The sequence below is a fragment of the Candida dubliniensis genome, chromosome R (genome assembly GCF_000026945.1).
Source record: "Candida dubliniensis CD36 chromosome R, complete sequence".
In the NCBI taxonomy this organism is placed as follows: domain Eukaryota; kingdom Fungi; phylum Ascomycota; class Pichiomycetes; order Serinales; family Debaryomycetaceae; genus Candida; species Candida dubliniensis.
Window position 1 is genome coordinate 165,298 of NC_012867.1, and position 17,496 is coordinate 182,793.

The following is a 17,496-nucleotide window of genomic DNA, read 5'->3' on the forward strand; positions in this document are numbered from 1 at the left end:
TTTCCTAATTGCAAAACCACAACTATATATACCTCATCGTCATTATATCCCATTCAAGAACATATTCAAGTCATTGTTAATGTCAGATCAATCTCCTTCTCCTAGCCCTAGTCCTAGCGATTCCCTTAGTTATACTACATTACATGAAAGCTTACCACCTCATTTTTTGGGTGGAAACTCAGTTTTGAATGCTGAGCCTTCTAAAGTTAAAGACTTTGTCAGAGCTCATCAAGGTCATACAGTTATTTCTAAGATTTTAATTGCCAACAATGGTATAGCTGCAGTTAAAGAAATTAGATCAGTTAGAAAATGGGCTTATGAAACATTTGGTGATGAAAAAGCCATACAGTTCACCGTTATGGCCACTCCAGAGGATTTGGAAGCTAATGCCGAATACATTAGAATGGCCGACCAATTCATTGAAGTCCCCGGTGGCACCAATAACAATAACTATGCCAACGTTGATCTCATTGTAGAGATAGCAGAAAGCACAAATGCTCATGCTGTTTGGGCTGGGTGGGGACATGCTTCCGAAAACCCTTTGTTGCCAGAAAAATTAGCTGCCTCTCCCAAGAAGATTATTTTTATTGGACCTCCTGGGTCAGCTATGAGATCTTTAGGTGATAAGATTTCATCTACTATAGTTGCTCAACATGCCCAAGTACCATGTATTCCATGGTCTGGTACTGGTGTTGATGAAGTGAAAATAGATCCAGAAACTAATTTGGTTTCTGTTGCTGATGATGTTTATGCCAAAGGATGCTGTACTAGTCCAGAAGATGGTTTAGAAAAAGCCAAGAAAATTGGGTTCCCAGTCATGATTAAAGCTTCTGAAGGTGGTGGTGGTAAAGGTATTAGAAAAGTCGATGATGAGAAGAATTTCATTACCTTGTACAATCAAGCAGCTAATGAAATACCAGGTTCTCCTATTTTTATCATGAAGTTGGCTGGTGATGCCAGACATTTGGAGGTTCAATTACTAGCTGATCAGTATGGTACCAACATTTCACTTTTTGGAAGAGATTGTTCCGTTCAAAGAAGACATCAAAAGATTATTGAAGAGGCACCAGTCACCATTGCCAGAAAGGAAACTTTCCACGAAATGGAGAACGCTGCAGTCAGATTGGGTAAATTAGTTGGTTATGTATCTGCTGGTACCGTTGAATATCTTTACTCCCATGCTGAAGACAAATTTTACTTTTTGGAATTAAACCCAAGATTGCAAGTTGAACATCCAACCACTGAAATGGTAACAGGGGTAAATTTACCGGCTGCTCAATTACAAATTGCTATGGGTATACCAATGCATCGAATCAGAGATATCAGAACTTTGTATGGTGCTGATCCACATACCACAACTAATATTGATTTTGAATTTAAATCAGAGACCTCATTGGTCAGTCAAAGAAGACCAACACCAAAGGGGCATTGTACTGCTTGTCGTATTACTTCTGAAGACCCAGGTGAAGGTTTTAAACCAAGTGGTGGTTCTTTACATGAATTGAATTTCCGGTCCTCTTCCAATGTGTGGGGTTATTTCTCAGTGGGTAACCAATCTTCTATCCATTCATTCTCGGATTCTCAATTTGGTCATATTTTTGCCTTTGGTGAAAATCGTCAAGCTTCAAGAAAACATATGGTTGTTGCTTTGAAAGAATTAAGTATTAGAGGTGATTTTAGAACTACAGTTGAATATTTAATCAAATTGTTAGAAACTCCAGATTTCGAGGATAACACCATTACAACTGGTTGGTTAGATGAATTAATCACCAAGAAGTTGACTGCAGAAAGACCAGATCCAATAGTTGCTGTTGTTTGTGGAGCTGTAACTAAAGCTCATATTCAGGCCGAGGAAGAGAAAAACGAGTACATCCAATCTTTGGAAAAAGGTCAAGTTCCTCACAAGAATTTATTGAAAACTATTTTCCCTGTTGAATTTATTTATGAAGGTGAAAGATACAAGTTCACTGCTACCAAATCCTCAGAAGATAAATATACTTTGTTCCTTAATGGTTCTCGTTGTGTTGTTGGTGCACGCTCATTGTCGGATGGTGGTTTATTATGTGCATTAGACGGGAAATCACATTCTGTGTACTGGAAAGAAGAGGCATCAGCCACTAGATTATCTGTTGATGGTAAAACTTGTTTATTGGAAGTTGAAAATGATCCAACACAATTAAGAACTCCATCTCCAGGTAAATTGGTCAAGTATTTGGTTGACAGTGGTGAACATGTTGATGCAGGTCAGCCATATGCCGAGGTTGAAGTGATGAAAATGTGTATGCCTTTGATTGCTCAAGAAAATGGGGTGGTACAATTGATTAAACAACCAGGTTCAACAGTTAATGCTGGTGACATCTTGGCCATTTTGGCATTGGATGATCCATCTAAGGTCAAGCATGCTAAACCATTTGAAGGTACTTTGCCAGCCATGGGTGAGCCAAATGTTACAGGTACCAAGCCAGCACACAAGTTCCATCATTATGCTGGTATTTTGAAGAATATCTTGGCAGGTTATGATAATCAAGTGATTTTGAACTCTACTTTAAAGAGTCTTGGTGAAGTTTTGAAAGACAAGGAATTGCCATACTCCGAATGGCAACAGCACATTTCAGCTTTACATTCCAGATTGCCACCTAAATTGGATGATGGATTAACTGCATTGGTCGAAAGAACTCAGAGTAGAGGAGCTGAATTCCCTGCTCGTCAAATTTTAAAACTCATCACCAAAGCAATTCATGAAAATGGTAATGATATGTTAGAGGATGTGGTTGCACCATTGGTTTCAATTGCCACAAGTTATCAAAATGGTTTGATTGAACATGAATACGATTACTTTGCATCTTTGATTAGCGAATATTATGATGTTGAAAGCTTATTTTCTGGTGAAAATGTCAGAGAAGATAATGTTATTTTGAAATTGAGAGATGAAAACAAATCTGATTTGAAGAAAGTTATTGGTATTGGTTTGTCTCATTCACGTGTTAGTGCCAAAAACAATTTGATATTGGCCGTTTTAGACATATATGAACCATTGTTGCAATCCAATTCATCCGTTGCTGGTTCTATTAGAGAAGCTTTGAAAAAACTTGTTCAATTGGATTCTCGTGCTTGTGCTAAAGTTGCATTAAAAGCCAGAGAAATTTTGATCCAATGTTCATTACCTTCCATCAAGGAAAGATCTGATCAATTGGAACATATTTTGAGATCATCTGTTGTTCAAACCTCGTATGGTGAAATTTTTGCTAAACATAGAGAACCAAATTTGGAAATTATTCGTGAAGTTGTTGATTCCAAACACATTGTTTTTGATGTGTTGTCACAATTTTTGATCAATCCAGATCCATGGGTTGCCATTGCTGCAGCTGAAGTGTATGTCAGACGTTCATACCGTGCTTATGATTTGGGTAAAATTGAATATCATGTTAACGACAGACTTCCTATTGTTGAATGGAAATTCAAGTTAGCTAGTATGGGAGCCGCTGGAGTAAATGATGCTCAACAGGCTGCTGTTGCTGGTGGTGATGACTCAACATCAATGAAACATGCTGCTTCAGTTTCTGATTTGACCTTTGTTGTTGATTCCAAAACCGAGCATACTACAAGAACTGGTGTGTTAGCTCCCGCAAGACACTTGGATGATGTTGATGAAACTCTCACAGCTGCATTGGAACAATTTCAACCAGCTGATGCTATTTCATTCAAAGCAAAGGGTGAAGCTCCAGAATTATTAAACGTTTTGAACATTGTCATTACTAGCATTGATGGTTATTCCAATGAAAATGAATACTTGAGCAGAATTAATGAAATCTTGTGTGAGTACAAAGAAGAGTTGATATCTGCTGGTGTACGTCGTGTTACTTTTGTTTTCGCACATCAAATTGGTCAATATCCTAAATACTATACTTTTACTGGTCCTGATTATGAAGAAAATAAAGTTATTAGACATATTGAACCTGCTTTAGCTTTCCAATTGGAATTGGGAAGATTGGCCAATTTCGACATCAAGCCAATTTTCACTAACAACAGAAATATCCATGTATATGATGCAATTGGTAAAAACGCACCTTCTGATAAGAGATTTTTCACCAGAGGTATTATCAGAACCGGTGTTCTCAAAGAAGACATTAGCATTAGTGAATACTTGATTGCTGAATCTAATAGATTAATGAATGATATTTTGGATACATTGGAAGTCATTGATACTTCTAATTCTGATTTGAATCACATTTTCATTAATTTTTCAAATGCTTTCAATGTTCAAGCATCAGATGTTGAGGCTGCCTTTGGATCATTTTTAGAAAGATTTGGTAGAAGATTATGGAGATTAAGAGTTACTGGTGCCGAGATTAGAATTGTTTGTACTGATCCTCAAGGTACTTCTTTCCCATTACGTGCTATCATTAATAATGTCTCTGGTTATGTTGTGAAATCAGAATTGTATTTGGAAGTTAAAAACCCTAAAGGTGAATGGGTTTTCAAATCCATTGGTCATCCAGGTTCCATGCATTTGAGACCTATCTCGACTCCATATCCAGTCAAAGAATCTTTGCAACCTAAACGTTACAAAGCTCACAATATGGGTACTACATATGTCTATGATTTCCCAGAATTATTCCGTCAAGCGACTATTTCACAATGGAAAAAATATGGTAAGAAAGTACCAAAAGACGTTTTTGTATCTTTAGAGTTGATCACTGATGAAACTGATTCCTTGATAGCTGTTGAAAGAGACCCAGGTGCAAATAAAATTGGGATGGTTGGATTCAAAGTCACTGCTAAAACCCCTGAATACCCTCATGGTCGTCAATTAATTATTGTTGCCAATGATATTACTCACAAGATTGGTTCATTTGGTCCAGAAGAAGATAATTACTTCAACAAGTGTACTGAATTGGCAAGGAAATTGGGTATTCCAAGAATTTACCTTTCTGCAAACTCAGGTGCTAGAATTGGTGTTGCTGAAGAATTGATTCCATTATACCAAGTTGCCTGGAATGAAGAAGGGTCTCCTGACAAGGGATTTAGATACTTGTATTTGAGCACTGCTGGTAAAGAGTCTTTAGAGAAAGATGGCAAAGGTGGCAGTGTTGTTACTGAACGTATTGTTGAAAACGGTGAAGAGCGTCATGTTATTAAAGCTATTATTGGTGCTGATGATGGTTTAGGGGTTGAATGTCTTAAAGGATCTGGTTTGATTGCTGGTGCCACTTCAAGGGCTTACAAAGATATATTCACTATCACTTTGGTAACTTGTAGATCCGTTGGTATTGGTGCATACTTGGTTAGATTGGGTCAAAGAGCAATTCAAATCGACGGTCAACCTATTATTTTAACTGGGGCTCCTGCTATCAATAAATTATTGGGTAGAGAAGTGTATTCCTCAAATCTTCAATTGGGAGGTACTCAAATTATGTATAATAATGGTGTTTCTCATTTGACTGCTAATGATGATTTGGCTGGGGTTGAAAAGATTATGGAATGGTTATCGTATGTTCCAGCTAAGCGTGGCTTGCCAGTTCCAATTTTGGAATCAGAAGACTCTTGGGATAGAGATGTTGATTACTATCCACCAAAACAGGAAGCCTTTGATGTTAGATGGATGATTCAAGGTAGAGAAGTCGATGGTGAATATGAATCTGGGTTATTTGATAAAGACTCATTCCAAGAAACATTGTCTGGTTGGGCTAAAGGTGTTGTTGTTGGTAGGGCACGTTTGGGTGGTATTCCAATTGGTGTGATTGGTGTCGAAACAAGAACAATAGAAAACTTGATTCCTGCCGATCCAGCAAATCCAGATTCTACAGAAAATTTGATCCAAGAAGCTGGTCAAGTGTGGTATCCTAACTCTGCTTTCAAGACAGCACAAGCTATAAATGATTTCAACAATGGTGAACAATTGCCATTAATGATTTTAGCAAATTGGAGAGGTTTTTCCGGTGGTCAAAGAGACATGTACAATGAAGTCTTGAAATATGGTTCATTTATTGTTGACGCTTTGGTTGATTTCAAACAACCTATTTTCACTTATATTCCACCAAATGGAGAATTGAGAGGTGGTTCATGGGTTGTTGTTGATCCAACTATTAACTCAGATATGATGGAAATGTATGCTGATGTCGATTCAAGAGCTGGTGTTTTGGAACCAGAAGGTATGGTTGGTATCAAATATAGACGTGATAAATTATTGGCAACTATGGAAAGATTGGACCCAACTTACGGTGACTTGAAAGCCAAGTTTAACGATTCATCGTTGTCTCCAGAAGAACATTCGAAAGTAAGTGCTAAATTGTTTGCTCGTGAAAAGGCTTTGTTACCAATTTATGCTCAAATTTCTGTTCAATTTGCTGACTTGCACGATAGATCTGGTCGTATGTTGGCCAAGGGAGTTATTAGAAAGGAAATCAAATGGACTGATGCTAGACGTTTCTTCTTCTGGAGATTAAGAAGAAGATTGAATGAAGAATATGTTTTGAGATTGATCAGTGAACAAATCAAAGATGCTAGCAAGTTGGAAAGAGTTGCTAGATTAAAGAGTTGGATGCCAACTGTTGAATACGATGATGATCAAGCTGTCAGTAATTGGATTGAAGAGAACCATACAAAATTACAAAAGAGGGTTAATGAATTGAAACAAGAAGTTTCAAGAACCAAGATTATGAGATTATTAAAAGAGGATCCAAATAGTGCAATCTCTGCCATGAAGGATTATGTTGAAGGGTTATCCAAAGAAGATAAAGAGAAATTCCTCAAGGCATTAAAGTAGAAATAGTTTTCATTATTTCAAAATTCTGGTGACATTAATAATTGTTTTTGTTTTTTTTTTTTTAGATTTAAATATATTATATTATGTAATAAATTATAGAAAGTATTAGGGCTTTAATGTTTGAAAACAAGATGTATAACATGGTAAGAAATAAACTTTACCTATGATTTACACTATGGTGGGTTGAGAATACTGTAAAAGGAAATATTCTACAAACAAGGTTCTCGTCAACGAAAACACTTGTGTTCCCATTGTCAGAATCACATTTAGAGATATTCTACTATGTATGTGGTAAAATCCTGGTTAGTTAGTTTGTAATTTTTCTTTCTATAAAGCAAGCTTAATACTATAGACACCTTTCGCCTACGTAGGATCACTCTCGACTTTCATATAATTTAGTGACTAGTTTCTTGATTGAAGGGAGAAAAATCGTTTTCCTGACAGGGGTAAAGTGGAACAATGAAAACACTGTATTTACCAATCATGTCTAGACAGTTACTCGTCCTTTCATAAAATGTTGAGGATAGTTTTGCACATGATCACTTCCTTTCTTTAGTATTTAAAGGAAAGAAAAACCAAGACAAAAAGAAAGATAAATTATACGGAAGGAGAATGAATACAATTTGTCCTTTGTTTTTTCCGCTGATGGGCAGACTAGAATAGCGATGATTTTGTCTGGAATATAGTATTGTGCTTTATGGTAAAGGACCTCTCGTACCCAACCGTTGAAGTCGTTTCTTGTATAATAGATTTGTATTATGGTAGTGATGACAGATTAAATTGGGTCTTTTGATATCTGTTTTTTACATTGACTATAAATGTACAACTCAGTTATGAAGGCTACCTTCTAACTGTTATTAACAATATAAAAATAGCTAACCAATTCTATAGAAATTGGGATTAGTTTAGTATTGAATACAACATGTTAAATATATGGAATTTATTGTTATAGTTAATACTTCATTATGTATCTTCCATTTTCCACTACAGGTTCAACCTGTGGATTATTTCACTCTGCTCGGTAAAATGTTAAATCACAACCAAATACTAATAAGAATTCATTAAACAATTACCATATAATAAACTGTGAAAAATTAACTCCTAAGAATGGGGACGCCAGTACATGTGGTTCAGCAATTCCTGAAAGGACCTTTTTTTTTTTTTTGTATGCTTCTATAATTATTGATATTTATACAGATTTTTGTTTTGCAACCATTTTTATGTTCTTATCTTTTTATCCACAACAAAGACGATGGTAAATATACTTTTATCCATATGGATCTTAATTTATTTTATGACTGGCCTATCATTTGCAAGTAGTTCTTATTTAGTATCACTTCATTCCCAAGAGACTATTGATACATTTATGGCCTACGACGCAACATACCCACAAGATCTTCAAGTTAGCGAGCTAATCAATTCGAAATTTAAGATAGGCAATTTCTCAGGATTTTCTGGAAGCTTCTCTGAGGACATCATTAAAAGGCTAGAAAGGTGTCCTTTGGTAGATGAAATTGTTCCTGATATCACTGTTAAGGCTTATGATGCAACGTTTCAAAATCTGGCTCCTAGACACTTGGCAAGGATAAGCAGAAGAAAACGAATGAAGCCAATAAAAAAGTATCCCTATGTTTATGAATCTGACTTTATTGGTAAGAAAGTGAGTGCTTATGTAATTGATTCAGGAATCGCAATTGGCCATCCCGAATTTCAAGGTAGAGCTAGAACTGGTAAAGATTTCACGGATGAAGGACCAGGCGATAAAAATGGTCATGGAACTCATGTTGCCGGATTAATTGGATCTCATACATATGGTGTTGCTAAGGGCGTTCAGATTATTGATGTCAAAGCATTAAATTCAAAGGGAACAGGCTCTTTGAGTACTATTCTTGTTGCAATTGAATTTGCGGTGAATCATAGATTACGTTCAGGACGAATGGGTGTTGCCAATTTATCATTAGGTGCGTATAAAAACAAACTACTAAACAAGGCAATTGATCAAGCTACTCAGACTGGACTTGTGTTTGTAGTTGCTGCTGGCAATAACAATATAAATGCATGCTTGACCAGTCCATCGAGTTCCCCTTATGCAATAACTGTTGGTGCCATAGACGATTACAATGACTCAATTGCCAGTTTTTCAAATTGGGGTGAGTGTGTTGATTTATTTGCCAGTGGTGCTTACGTAAAAAGTGTGAATATTAGAAGTGATTTTAGACCACTGGTACTACTGGGGACATCTATGGCTGCTCCTATTGTTACTGGCTTGGTAGCAAACTTGTTAAATGAAGGGGTTGATCCAGAGCTTATAAAGGGACAATTGATAGAAATGTCAACAAAACACAGAATCTCCAAATCATCGCTATTTTTAAAAAAAAGAACCCCGAACCGAATTGCGTATAACGGAATTTGCTACAGTTACTATCAGGATGAAGAAGACTGTTTTTCTGATTGATGTTATCGATGTAGAAAAAAAAAAAAAAAAAGCATTTCAAAAAAAACCTAAAAAGAATACGGGAAATCACAATCGAAATTATGGTGCCAGATATTCAAATTTTTTACGATACAAAGAACAATCCAATACAATGATATAGCGGGGCAAAGCTTGATTTGATTTAGACTATACCATGGTGGAGTTGATAAATATGTATTACATTTCACTAAGTAAGATTTTGAATAACAAAATAGTTTTGACAATAAACACAACTCTGGTGACTATGGATATTTTGTTATGATTAGGCAATATAAATATGTACTGGGTTCCCTTTGAAAGAGGGTTTTCTTTCATCAAAAAAAACGGATCAAACCCTGTTTTATTTGAACTTACGGAAATGTTAATAAATTTGGCATGTGTGTTTATTGCATTAATTGACAAGTGTTTTTCCAATGACCTGTATTTTGTTTCACTCAAAGCAGAAGAATCAATTGACCACTTTATGGAATATGATAAAAGATACCCAAAGCATTTGCAAGTGCGAGATTTTATTAGTAACTCAATTGCAATTGGAGATTTCAAGGGATTTTCAGGTAGATTTTCCAAAGATATTATTGACAGACTAAAAAGATGTCCTTTGGTTCAAGAAATAACCGAAGATATTATGTTTAATGCACTTGATTTTGAAATCCAGGAGGATGCGCCGAGACATTTAGCCAGAATAAGCAGAAGGAGAAGAATGAAGCCAAACAAGCCCTATCCTTATATGTACGAAACTGAATATCTGGGACAAGGTGTAAATGCATATGTGATAGATTCTGGAATTGAAGTTGACCACCCTGAATTTCAAGGAAGAGCAAGTGCAGGCTATGATTTTACCGAGGAAGGATCTGGAGATAATAACGGACACGGGACTCATGTAGCTGGGTTGATTGGTTCTGCCACGTATGGGGTTGCAAAAAATGTCAGAATAGTTGAAGTGAAAGCATTGAACAGTAAAGGTGCTGGCTCACTCAGCACGATTTTAGCAGCTATTGATTTTGCAGTTAACCATAGAATAGAATCTGGTAGAAAGGGGGTTGCTAATCTATCTTTGGGAGCATACAAGAATCATATTTTAAACAAGGCAATTGAGCAGGCAACCAATACGGGATTAGTATTTGTGGTGGCAGCAGGGAATTCGAATATTAACGCTTGTATGACCAGCCCAGCAAGTTCCAAATATGCAATTACAGTAGGTGCTATAGATGATTACACCGATTCAGTCACTGCTTTCTCTAACTGGGGTGAATGTGTTGACATCTTTGCAAGTGGTGCATATGTCCGAAGTGTCGATGCACGTAACCACGACAAGACACAAGTTTTATCAGGTACTTCTATGGCTTCACCTATAGTAACAGGTATGGTCGCCAACTTGTTGAGCCAAAATGTTGAATCATGGAAAGTTAAATCAGTCTTAATTCGAATGGCTGCTAAGAATAAGATTACCAAGACATCTTTGTTTTTAAGGAAAAAGACTCCAAACAGAATTTTATACAATGGTGTTCAAGAGAGGGAACTAGAAAATAATGAAGACGACTAAAAGAAAAAATGTCAGTTTTATCGTTACTGTGCATTAACTACTGGATTATTTAGTTCTTTTAGAAATTGATAAGCAGACGTTTTCTAGAGTCACATCTTTTTGAACATACCAGAATATCTCCACTTTGTATTTATCATCCAAAATAGATTTTAAAGCATGAACTCGGGATTCATCGATTAATCTTCTAGCTTTTAACCCAATTTCTTCTCTTTGTTGGCTATTGAAACCAAGTATACTATTTTCTTGTGCATCCTTCTTGTCCACTGCCCATGAAACTAATTTCTTCAATATATTGAATGACTGTACAGTTTTGAAATCGTGGTCGTGCAAATACTTCCTAGATTGTGGTAGTAATTGGTCCAAGGAGCATACATGGCGACAGCACATTGCAATCAAGGCACCTCCAAATTGATCATTCAGCAATAGCGTCGAATTGAATATCAGTTTCAACGTGAGATCAGTTGCTGCTCCGCATAAATGTTTCGAAATCGCGACAACTTTATTAATCTTTAGGTCAACGAGAAATTTATCTAAATTCAAGTCTTTGATGTCTATCTTGCTCCTTTTTATTTGTGGCTTGATGTGTACTGCTTCGGAATCAGAAATGATCTTGCTGTCGGCTTTCAATCTGTTCTTGCCCCGATCAATTAATCCAAACCCATAAGTACATGAACTGCTAGTCCTTTGTTGTAATATACATTGATTCAAGTATCTCAGTAATTCACCTTTACCAGCACCAAACTCTAAGTAAAAAAATGAGTTATTGAGTAAACCCATCAGCTCCATGTTGGCAATTATGGAATTTTGTTGTATGGGGTGTTTCTGATTGGTTTTCTCTTGCAATCTTGTTTCCAATCCCTCATGATGAAGTATCCTAAACTCTAGTGGTTCAAATTGTATTTTTTGCAAGATGTGAATGCACTTTTCCATCAATTCAGTATTTTCCTCTTCCTCCTCATTACCCAATTCAAAGTTTTCAGCGTTGTTTAACTGTTTATTGAAATCAAGTTCATAACATGAGTTGGTATTCTCCTTTGGTCTATCGTTACATTTTCTCAAATGTTGTTTCAAATCCTTTTTCCACACCGTATGACTGGAACTAAAGGGACAAGCTATTCTTTCTCCATTAAAATTTTCATCATGAATCAAGTGTTCTGAACAATATTTTGCATCTTTCTTACGTAACATTTTGCATCTTCTATTCTTTTTAGGTAAAATATATTCACAGGTTAAGACATTTTGTTCTACCTTTCTTTTCTTTGTTTCTTGTGCTGTCATTATTATTAGATGATTGGTTTGTTACCAGAATTGTATCAAAGATATTCACCTCTTCAACAACTAAATAATGAACTGCGAAAAAACACTGAAAAAAAAATTGAAATTCTATTTTTCGATTCTGTTATTTTTGGTATCTCATCGCTTCTTCTCTTTATACGTTCTACATCAAACACATAATGAAGACAAACAATTATATGTGGAAACTTGATTTGTTAGAATCAAAGTTTAATAGATCTACACCCAGATTTCCTCATACCAAAAAATTATTAATTGCAATTAATCACAATCACAAATTATTGAAGAAAATCCCTAAATCACCAGAGGATGCCCAAGAAGAAATAGAAAATATAAAATCTGATATATTCCAAAAGAAATATCATTCAGCATATTCAAAATTATCAAAAGAAGTGGAGAAAAAGACTATACCGGTGGAAGATAAAGAATTTGTATCGAAATTGATTACATCAAAGCTAATAAAAATAATTCAAATCGCTTGCTTAAACTCCAAAGAATTGAAAACAAATCCCCCAACATATATTGGACAACACCTTCGAGAAATTATAATTGATAAGTCAAATGAATATAACCCTTCGAGTTTTTACATCACTTTCTGTCAAAATGATAAGGCTGTGAATAACTTTGTTGCCAATTTATGGAACAATAAGAATGTAAAGAAGATTTTGGATGAAATTGAATGGTCATTCAGAGTGGTTCGTGGAAATTTGACAAGACAAGAGAAGGATTCGAGAATTAAAACTACTGGCGGTAAGGTGAATTTGAAGGACAATGAAGGTAGTAATGGAGAAGACAGTAGCGAAGACGAAAACGGGTCTTTAGATTTAGATGATGCTTATGACAAGTTTGCTATTTATGATGACAATGAAAATGGATCGGAAGGTGAAGGTCAGCAACCGGAACTAGATCCTAATGTCAATTACAATGAAGTTACAGATGAAGAGCCCTCAGATGAAGAGACGAAAGAGGACTCGTCGGATGATTTTTTCGAAGATGAGCCACCAAAGAAGAAACAGAAACAGAATGAGGACAGTAAAAAATCATTCAATCTTCCCCAACTTGCCTCTGGTTATTTTTCTGGAGGCTCTGATGATGAAGAAGAAGAATATGATGATGCTGATAACGATAAAGTAGTAAAAGAAATAACAACACAGAGAAAGAATCGAAGGGGTCAAAGAGCAAGACAAAAGATATGGGCCAAGAAGTATGGTAAAGAAGCAAAGCATGTCAAAAAGAATCAAGAAATACTTGCAAGCGAAAGACAACGTAGACAATTGGAGTTTGAAGAAAGACAACGTAAGCGTGAATTGAAAGCAAAATTATTAGCTGAGAAACAACAAACTGGTGCTAACGCATTACCACTTGGTGAAAGAAAATCTACTACCAGCACCATACCACAGCAACTGCTAGGTTCTACCAATACTGCTACAGCAGAGGAAAAAGCTATCCATCCTTCCTGGGAGGCAAAGAGATTAGAAAAGGAAAAACTCAAGAATGTTAAATTCCAAGGTAAAAAAGTTGTTTTTGATTAGCCAGTAATTCTTCCTATAGTAATTCATAATTTATTCTAAATCTATTTTGTATTTCCTGTTCAGTGATTGGGTGACACCATGCTTCTCCTTTGATGATAAACTTGTAGCTACATTTCTCTGGTTCACCGACTGAAACTAATTCTGGTCCCTTGCCACATTCGAATTCAATTACTGCCGATCTTTGTGGACCATTCCAACATTTGGCTCCTCTATCAAAATATATCATTCCGTTCTCATACTTTTTGTAATTGCCAATCAACACATCATCCTGGACCACCGAGTGTAAAAGGTTGATTCTGTAGGTATATGCTCCTAATTTTTTGTTAATTATAGCCAGATCAAATGCTCTCAAAATATCATCAGAGCCATAGTCGTTACTTAAATTCTTCTTAATATCATCAATTTTGGATTCAATCTTGTTGATTTCCTGTTTTTGTTTATCAATCTGGTTTAGTAATTGATCATTTGACAATGTTGTTTTGACTTGTAGTTGTGGTTTTGTCAAAAACGTGTTTGTAAAAAGCTGAAAGTAGTGATGAATCATGTTTCTAATGGTTGGTTGTGAATATATGTTTTCACTATTACCAACTAAACTCTTGGCTTTTTCTGATAACTCCAGAAGTATAGCGTTGGTTTCTTTGATGTCTTCAACAACGTCCTCGTCTTTATTCGATAAATATTCCTGATATTTGTGAATTGATTCTTTGACTGCAGGATCATTGAAATTTGGATTATATTCCTGTGATAATTTTTCCAAAAGCTTTTCTAAAGATTGAATTCTACTCTCCTGTTTCAATAGATCCCTTTTATGGACTTCTAATTTGTTGGCGAGATCACTAATATGGTCTCCTAATACATCAAACACGGATGTTTCTTGTTCATTGCTATTCTCTAATTGGACTTCCAACTCATACAAATGGGATTTTCTCAGTGGTAATACAGCTTCCAATTTTCGTAATTCATTCACCAATTGTTTTCTTTTTCCTTGAGCTAATTCAATTAGGGCTTGTTTCTTTTTCAATGCATCATTAATGAAACTTTCAAGTTGGTTTTTGTACTGTTCATATTGATGATGGATGTTTTCACATTTATCTTCACAAATGCCTTGTTCATCAGATCCATCGCAACAAATATCATAATCACAAACCCCGTCATCTACTTTAAATTGATCAATAAAATTAGGGAAATGACCTTTGTTTGCACAATAGAATTTAAATGGTGGATTAGGACAAGCATTAGTACCTGGTTCGTCAGATCCATCAGGACAATCACAGAAGTTATCGTTAATTTGGTCATAGGTTAAACGAATTGAAGAATCGTTCAAGCACCGCCAATATTGTTTACCATTTTCAATAATAGGCTTGTACAAATCTTGATTCTCTGGACTGACGCCTCTGATTTCTCCTAACACAAATGTCACCAAGCAATAGAATGTAAGTAAATGTTGAAACATTGTTTGTCAATAGCAAAGTATGTCGAATAAGCAAGGGGGGGGTGATTTTTCAAACTGGAGTATTTTTTTTTCCCTGTTTATGCTGAACGAAAAATACATTCGAATTCCTTCAGTTTTTGGACATGAAAATTGATGCCAAATAATATAACAACAATTAGATATAAACGACAAATACGGCCGTTGCTATCTAAGATACATACTTTAAATGATTTGTATTCTAAAAACGCGCTGTTGTTTGAATTTGACGTTTCCAAAATCGACATAAACAAACAGATTAAAAGCACAGTTGATGATGACGATTATCACCCCAGAAAAAAGACGAAAACGATATCACCAGAAGAATCAATAGAGCCAGACTTTTACAATCCTAGAACTCCCGAAGAAAGACTCAAATCATTAAGACGTTATGTATCATCCGAACTATTTAAAGCCTATACCGAGTTGTTTTCGATATTAAAACCTCTACTAATTTCTTTGGCCCCACCTGATTGTACTTGGACACTTGCTACCAGATGTGCATTCGAAATAGGCAAAGAAATGGCCGAATCAACAACAACCACTTATTATCGTCTTAATAATGTGCATTTATTTGATCCTGATCTTGTGCATCCTAGTATTAAAGAATTGTATGATGAGTTGTATGGGGACATTGATGATTGGATTGATATGGAACCAGTTTTAGTTACGAGCAATTATAGGAGGTATTTACTTACTGGATATGTCAGTAAACTTTTGGTGATACATTCCCAGACTACATTATACATGTTTCTTCCTGTGCTACTACATTGGCTATCACATCAAAGTTCGTATCTACGACACTTGGGACAATTACTAGGCAATGATTTCTTTTGTTTCCCTGACAATTCAACAACTAACATTGAGGAGTTGAATGGATTAAAATTTAATAATACTTTGCAAATGTTTTGGACTTTGTACGGGATTAATTATTGGAAACCATTTTTGAATAGGACCACTCTATCGGTTGTATTACCATACAAGATTTCTTTGGATATGTTTGATGGGCTAGAAGATACACATCAGTTACCAAAAGGCTATTACAGAAGAGAGTTGTATGCAATGTTTCAAAGTTGTCTCAATTACAATATAATAGTTATGATAATGGTTAAAATATTCCAAAAAGCCCGCAAGAAATGCAAGACTTATGAAGAAGCATACCAGCATTTTAAAAACATTTACATTTCGACTTTGGAAATGGCGTGTAATTGGTTGCCTTTCTATAGCACTATTTTCCCAAATAATAAGATAATTTTCAATTCAATAAGGCAACTAGAACGATTTATGCAGAGTAAGTTGAAAGTATTGTCTGGTCAAGGAGGAAAGTATATGTTATTATATAAGAAATCACAAGGCTTTTTCGAATCACTTGACGCTATACTGTATTATTATCTTTATCCTGAACGGAAAATTACTTTGAGTTCAGTGGATACCATTGCCAAGACAGCAGTTAAGTTGAGAATTGACAATCATAAATTTCTAGCTTGGTTAAATAAAAACGCCTATTAACCTAAAGGCCCTAATCAATTTTTGACGTTTATTTATCTAATATTATGCATTCTCCATTCAATTTTGTATCTTGTAGTATTCTGATAGCTTCATTCGCTACTGATTCAATCAGAACCAGATTTATATCTGCTACTGCTTTATTCCCCATATCTGTTTCTTTGACTAATCCAGGCATTAATGCATTGACCCTAATTTTCCCTCTTAATTCTTTCCCTAGACTCTTGGTAAACCCTAATAAGCCAGCTTTAGACGCAGCATACACTGATGTTCCAGGTATAAAATGTTCAGTCATTGATAATACTGAAGAAATATTTAATATTGTTGGATCAGAACCTTTTTGGCGAAGCATATCTTTTACCACCATTTGACTTAGTAGTATCGGAACAGTTAAATTCAAATTAATAGTAGTAAGAATTTCTTCTTGTGTCATGCGAAGTAATAAGGAATGATTAGTAACTCCAGCGCAGTTTATTAATATTGTTGGAGATCCGAAATTTAGTTCTTGTGGATTGTGTAATAGACTTGTCAAATCTAATGGGTGATATGTATGTGTCTGACCATAATCAGTGGATAATTTCAGTAGTGATTGTTTTAATGTTGCTTCATTTCTAGCTAATAATGTCACTGTCGCTCCTTCAATGGCTAATTTCTTACTAATAGCAAATCCAATTCCTCGAGATCCCCCTGTAACTAATGCTGTTTTACCTCTAAACATCTTCAAAATGAGGAAATAGGTTTCTGAAGACAAAGCTTGTTAAAAAAAATATTGAAAAAAAAAAATAGAAGATTAAAAAGTTGAAAAAACAATTTGGGGGACAAAAAAATAATAAATGCTCTCAGCAGGATTCGAACCTACGATCTCCTCATTACTAGTGAGGTGCCTTACCAACTTGGCCATAAGAGCTTGATTTC

The 17,496-nt window shown here is 35.4% G+C and overlaps 8 protein-coding genes and 1 non-coding gene across 9 annotated transcripts, besides 1 other annotated feature; 5 read left to right on the top strand and 4 right to left on the bottom strand. All coding sequences in view use genetic code 12, as the record gives it.

Moving 5' to 3' along the window:
• Nucleotides 1–79: 79 nt before the first annotated feature.
• On the top strand, nucleotides 80–6,766 carry CD36_25740 (acetyl-CoA carboxylase, putative; the record flags this gene model as incomplete). Its single annotated transcript, XM_002421626.1, has 1 exon — nucleotides 80–6,766. The coding sequence occupies one exon, from the start codon at nucleotides 80–82 to the stop codon at nucleotides 6,764–6,766; it is 6,687 nt and encodes a 2,228-aa protein (XP_002421671.1).
• A 117-nt stretch (nucleotides 6,767–6,883) lies between these two features.
• Nucleotides 6,884–7,159: a mobile genetic element.
• Nucleotides 7,160–8,018: 859 nt separating this feature from the next.
• CD36_25750 (cerevisin precursor, putative) lies at nucleotides 8,019–9,221 on the top strand (the record flags this gene model as incomplete). The annotated part of the gene is made up of 1 exon (XM_002421627.1): nucleotides 8,019–9,221. The coding sequence occupies one exon, from the start codon at nucleotides 8,019–8,021 to the stop codon at nucleotides 9,219–9,221; it is 1,203 nt and encodes a 400-aa protein (XP_002421672.1).
• Nucleotides 9,222–9,516: 295 nt separating this feature from the next.
• On the top strand, nucleotides 9,517–10,782 carry CD36_25760 (cerevisin precursor, putative; the record flags this gene model as incomplete). The annotated part of the gene is made up of 1 exon (XM_002421628.1): nucleotides 9,517–10,782. The coding sequence occupies one exon, from the start codon at nucleotides 9,517–9,519 to the stop codon at nucleotides 10,780–10,782; it is 1,266 nt and encodes a 421-aa protein (XP_002421673.1).
• Nucleotides 10,783–10,827: 45 nt separating this feature from the next.
• CD36_25770 (conserved hypothetical protein) lies at nucleotides 10,828–12,060 on the bottom strand (the record flags this gene model as incomplete). The annotated part of the gene is made up of 1 exon (XM_002421629.1): nucleotides 10,828–12,060. The coding sequence occupies one exon, from the start codon at nucleotides 12,058–12,060 to the stop codon at nucleotides 10,828–10,830; it is 1,233 nt and encodes a 410-aa protein (XP_002421674.1).
• Nucleotides 12,061–12,236: 176 nt separating this feature from the next.
• CD36_25780 (bud site selection protein 22, putative) lies at nucleotides 12,237–13,607 on the top strand (the record flags this gene model as incomplete). Its single annotated transcript, XM_002421630.1, has 1 exon — nucleotides 12,237–13,607. The coding sequence occupies one exon, from the start codon at nucleotides 12,237–12,239 to the stop codon at nucleotides 13,605–13,607; it is 1,371 nt and encodes a 456-aa protein (XP_002421675.1).
• A 13-nt stretch (nucleotides 13,608–13,620) lies between these two features.
• CD36_25790 (glucosidase II subunit, putative) lies at nucleotides 13,621–15,060 on the bottom strand (the record flags this gene model as incomplete). Its single annotated transcript, XM_002421631.1, has 1 exon — nucleotides 13,621–15,060. The coding sequence occupies one exon, from the start codon at nucleotides 15,058–15,060 to the stop codon at nucleotides 13,621–13,623; it is 1,440 nt and encodes a 479-aa protein (XP_002421676.1).
• Nucleotides 15,061–15,192: 132 nt separating this feature from the next.
• On the top strand, nucleotides 15,193–16,584 carry CD36_25800 (conserved hypothetical protein; the record flags this gene model as incomplete). The annotated part of the gene is made up of 1 exon (XM_002421632.1): nucleotides 15,193–16,584. The coding sequence occupies one exon, from the start codon at nucleotides 15,193–15,195 to the stop codon at nucleotides 16,582–16,584; it is 1,392 nt and encodes a 463-aa protein (XP_002421677.1).
• A 28-nt stretch (nucleotides 16,585–16,612) lies between these two features.
• Nucleotides 16,613–17,299, bottom strand: CD36_25810 (oxidoreductase, putative; the record flags this gene model as incomplete). Its single annotated transcript, XM_002421633.1, has 1 exon — nucleotides 16,613–17,299. One exon carries the CDS (start codon nucleotides 17,297–17,299, stop codon nucleotides 16,613–16,615), a length of 687 nt encoding a protein of 228 aa, XP_002421678.1.
• Nucleotides 17,300–17,415: 116 nt separating this feature from the next.
• tRNA-Thr (AGT) lies at nucleotides 17,416–17,488 on the bottom strand. Its single transcript has one exon. It is a non-coding gene; the product is annotated as a tRNA-Thr (tRNA).
• Nucleotides 17,489–17,496: the final 8 nt, after the last annotated feature.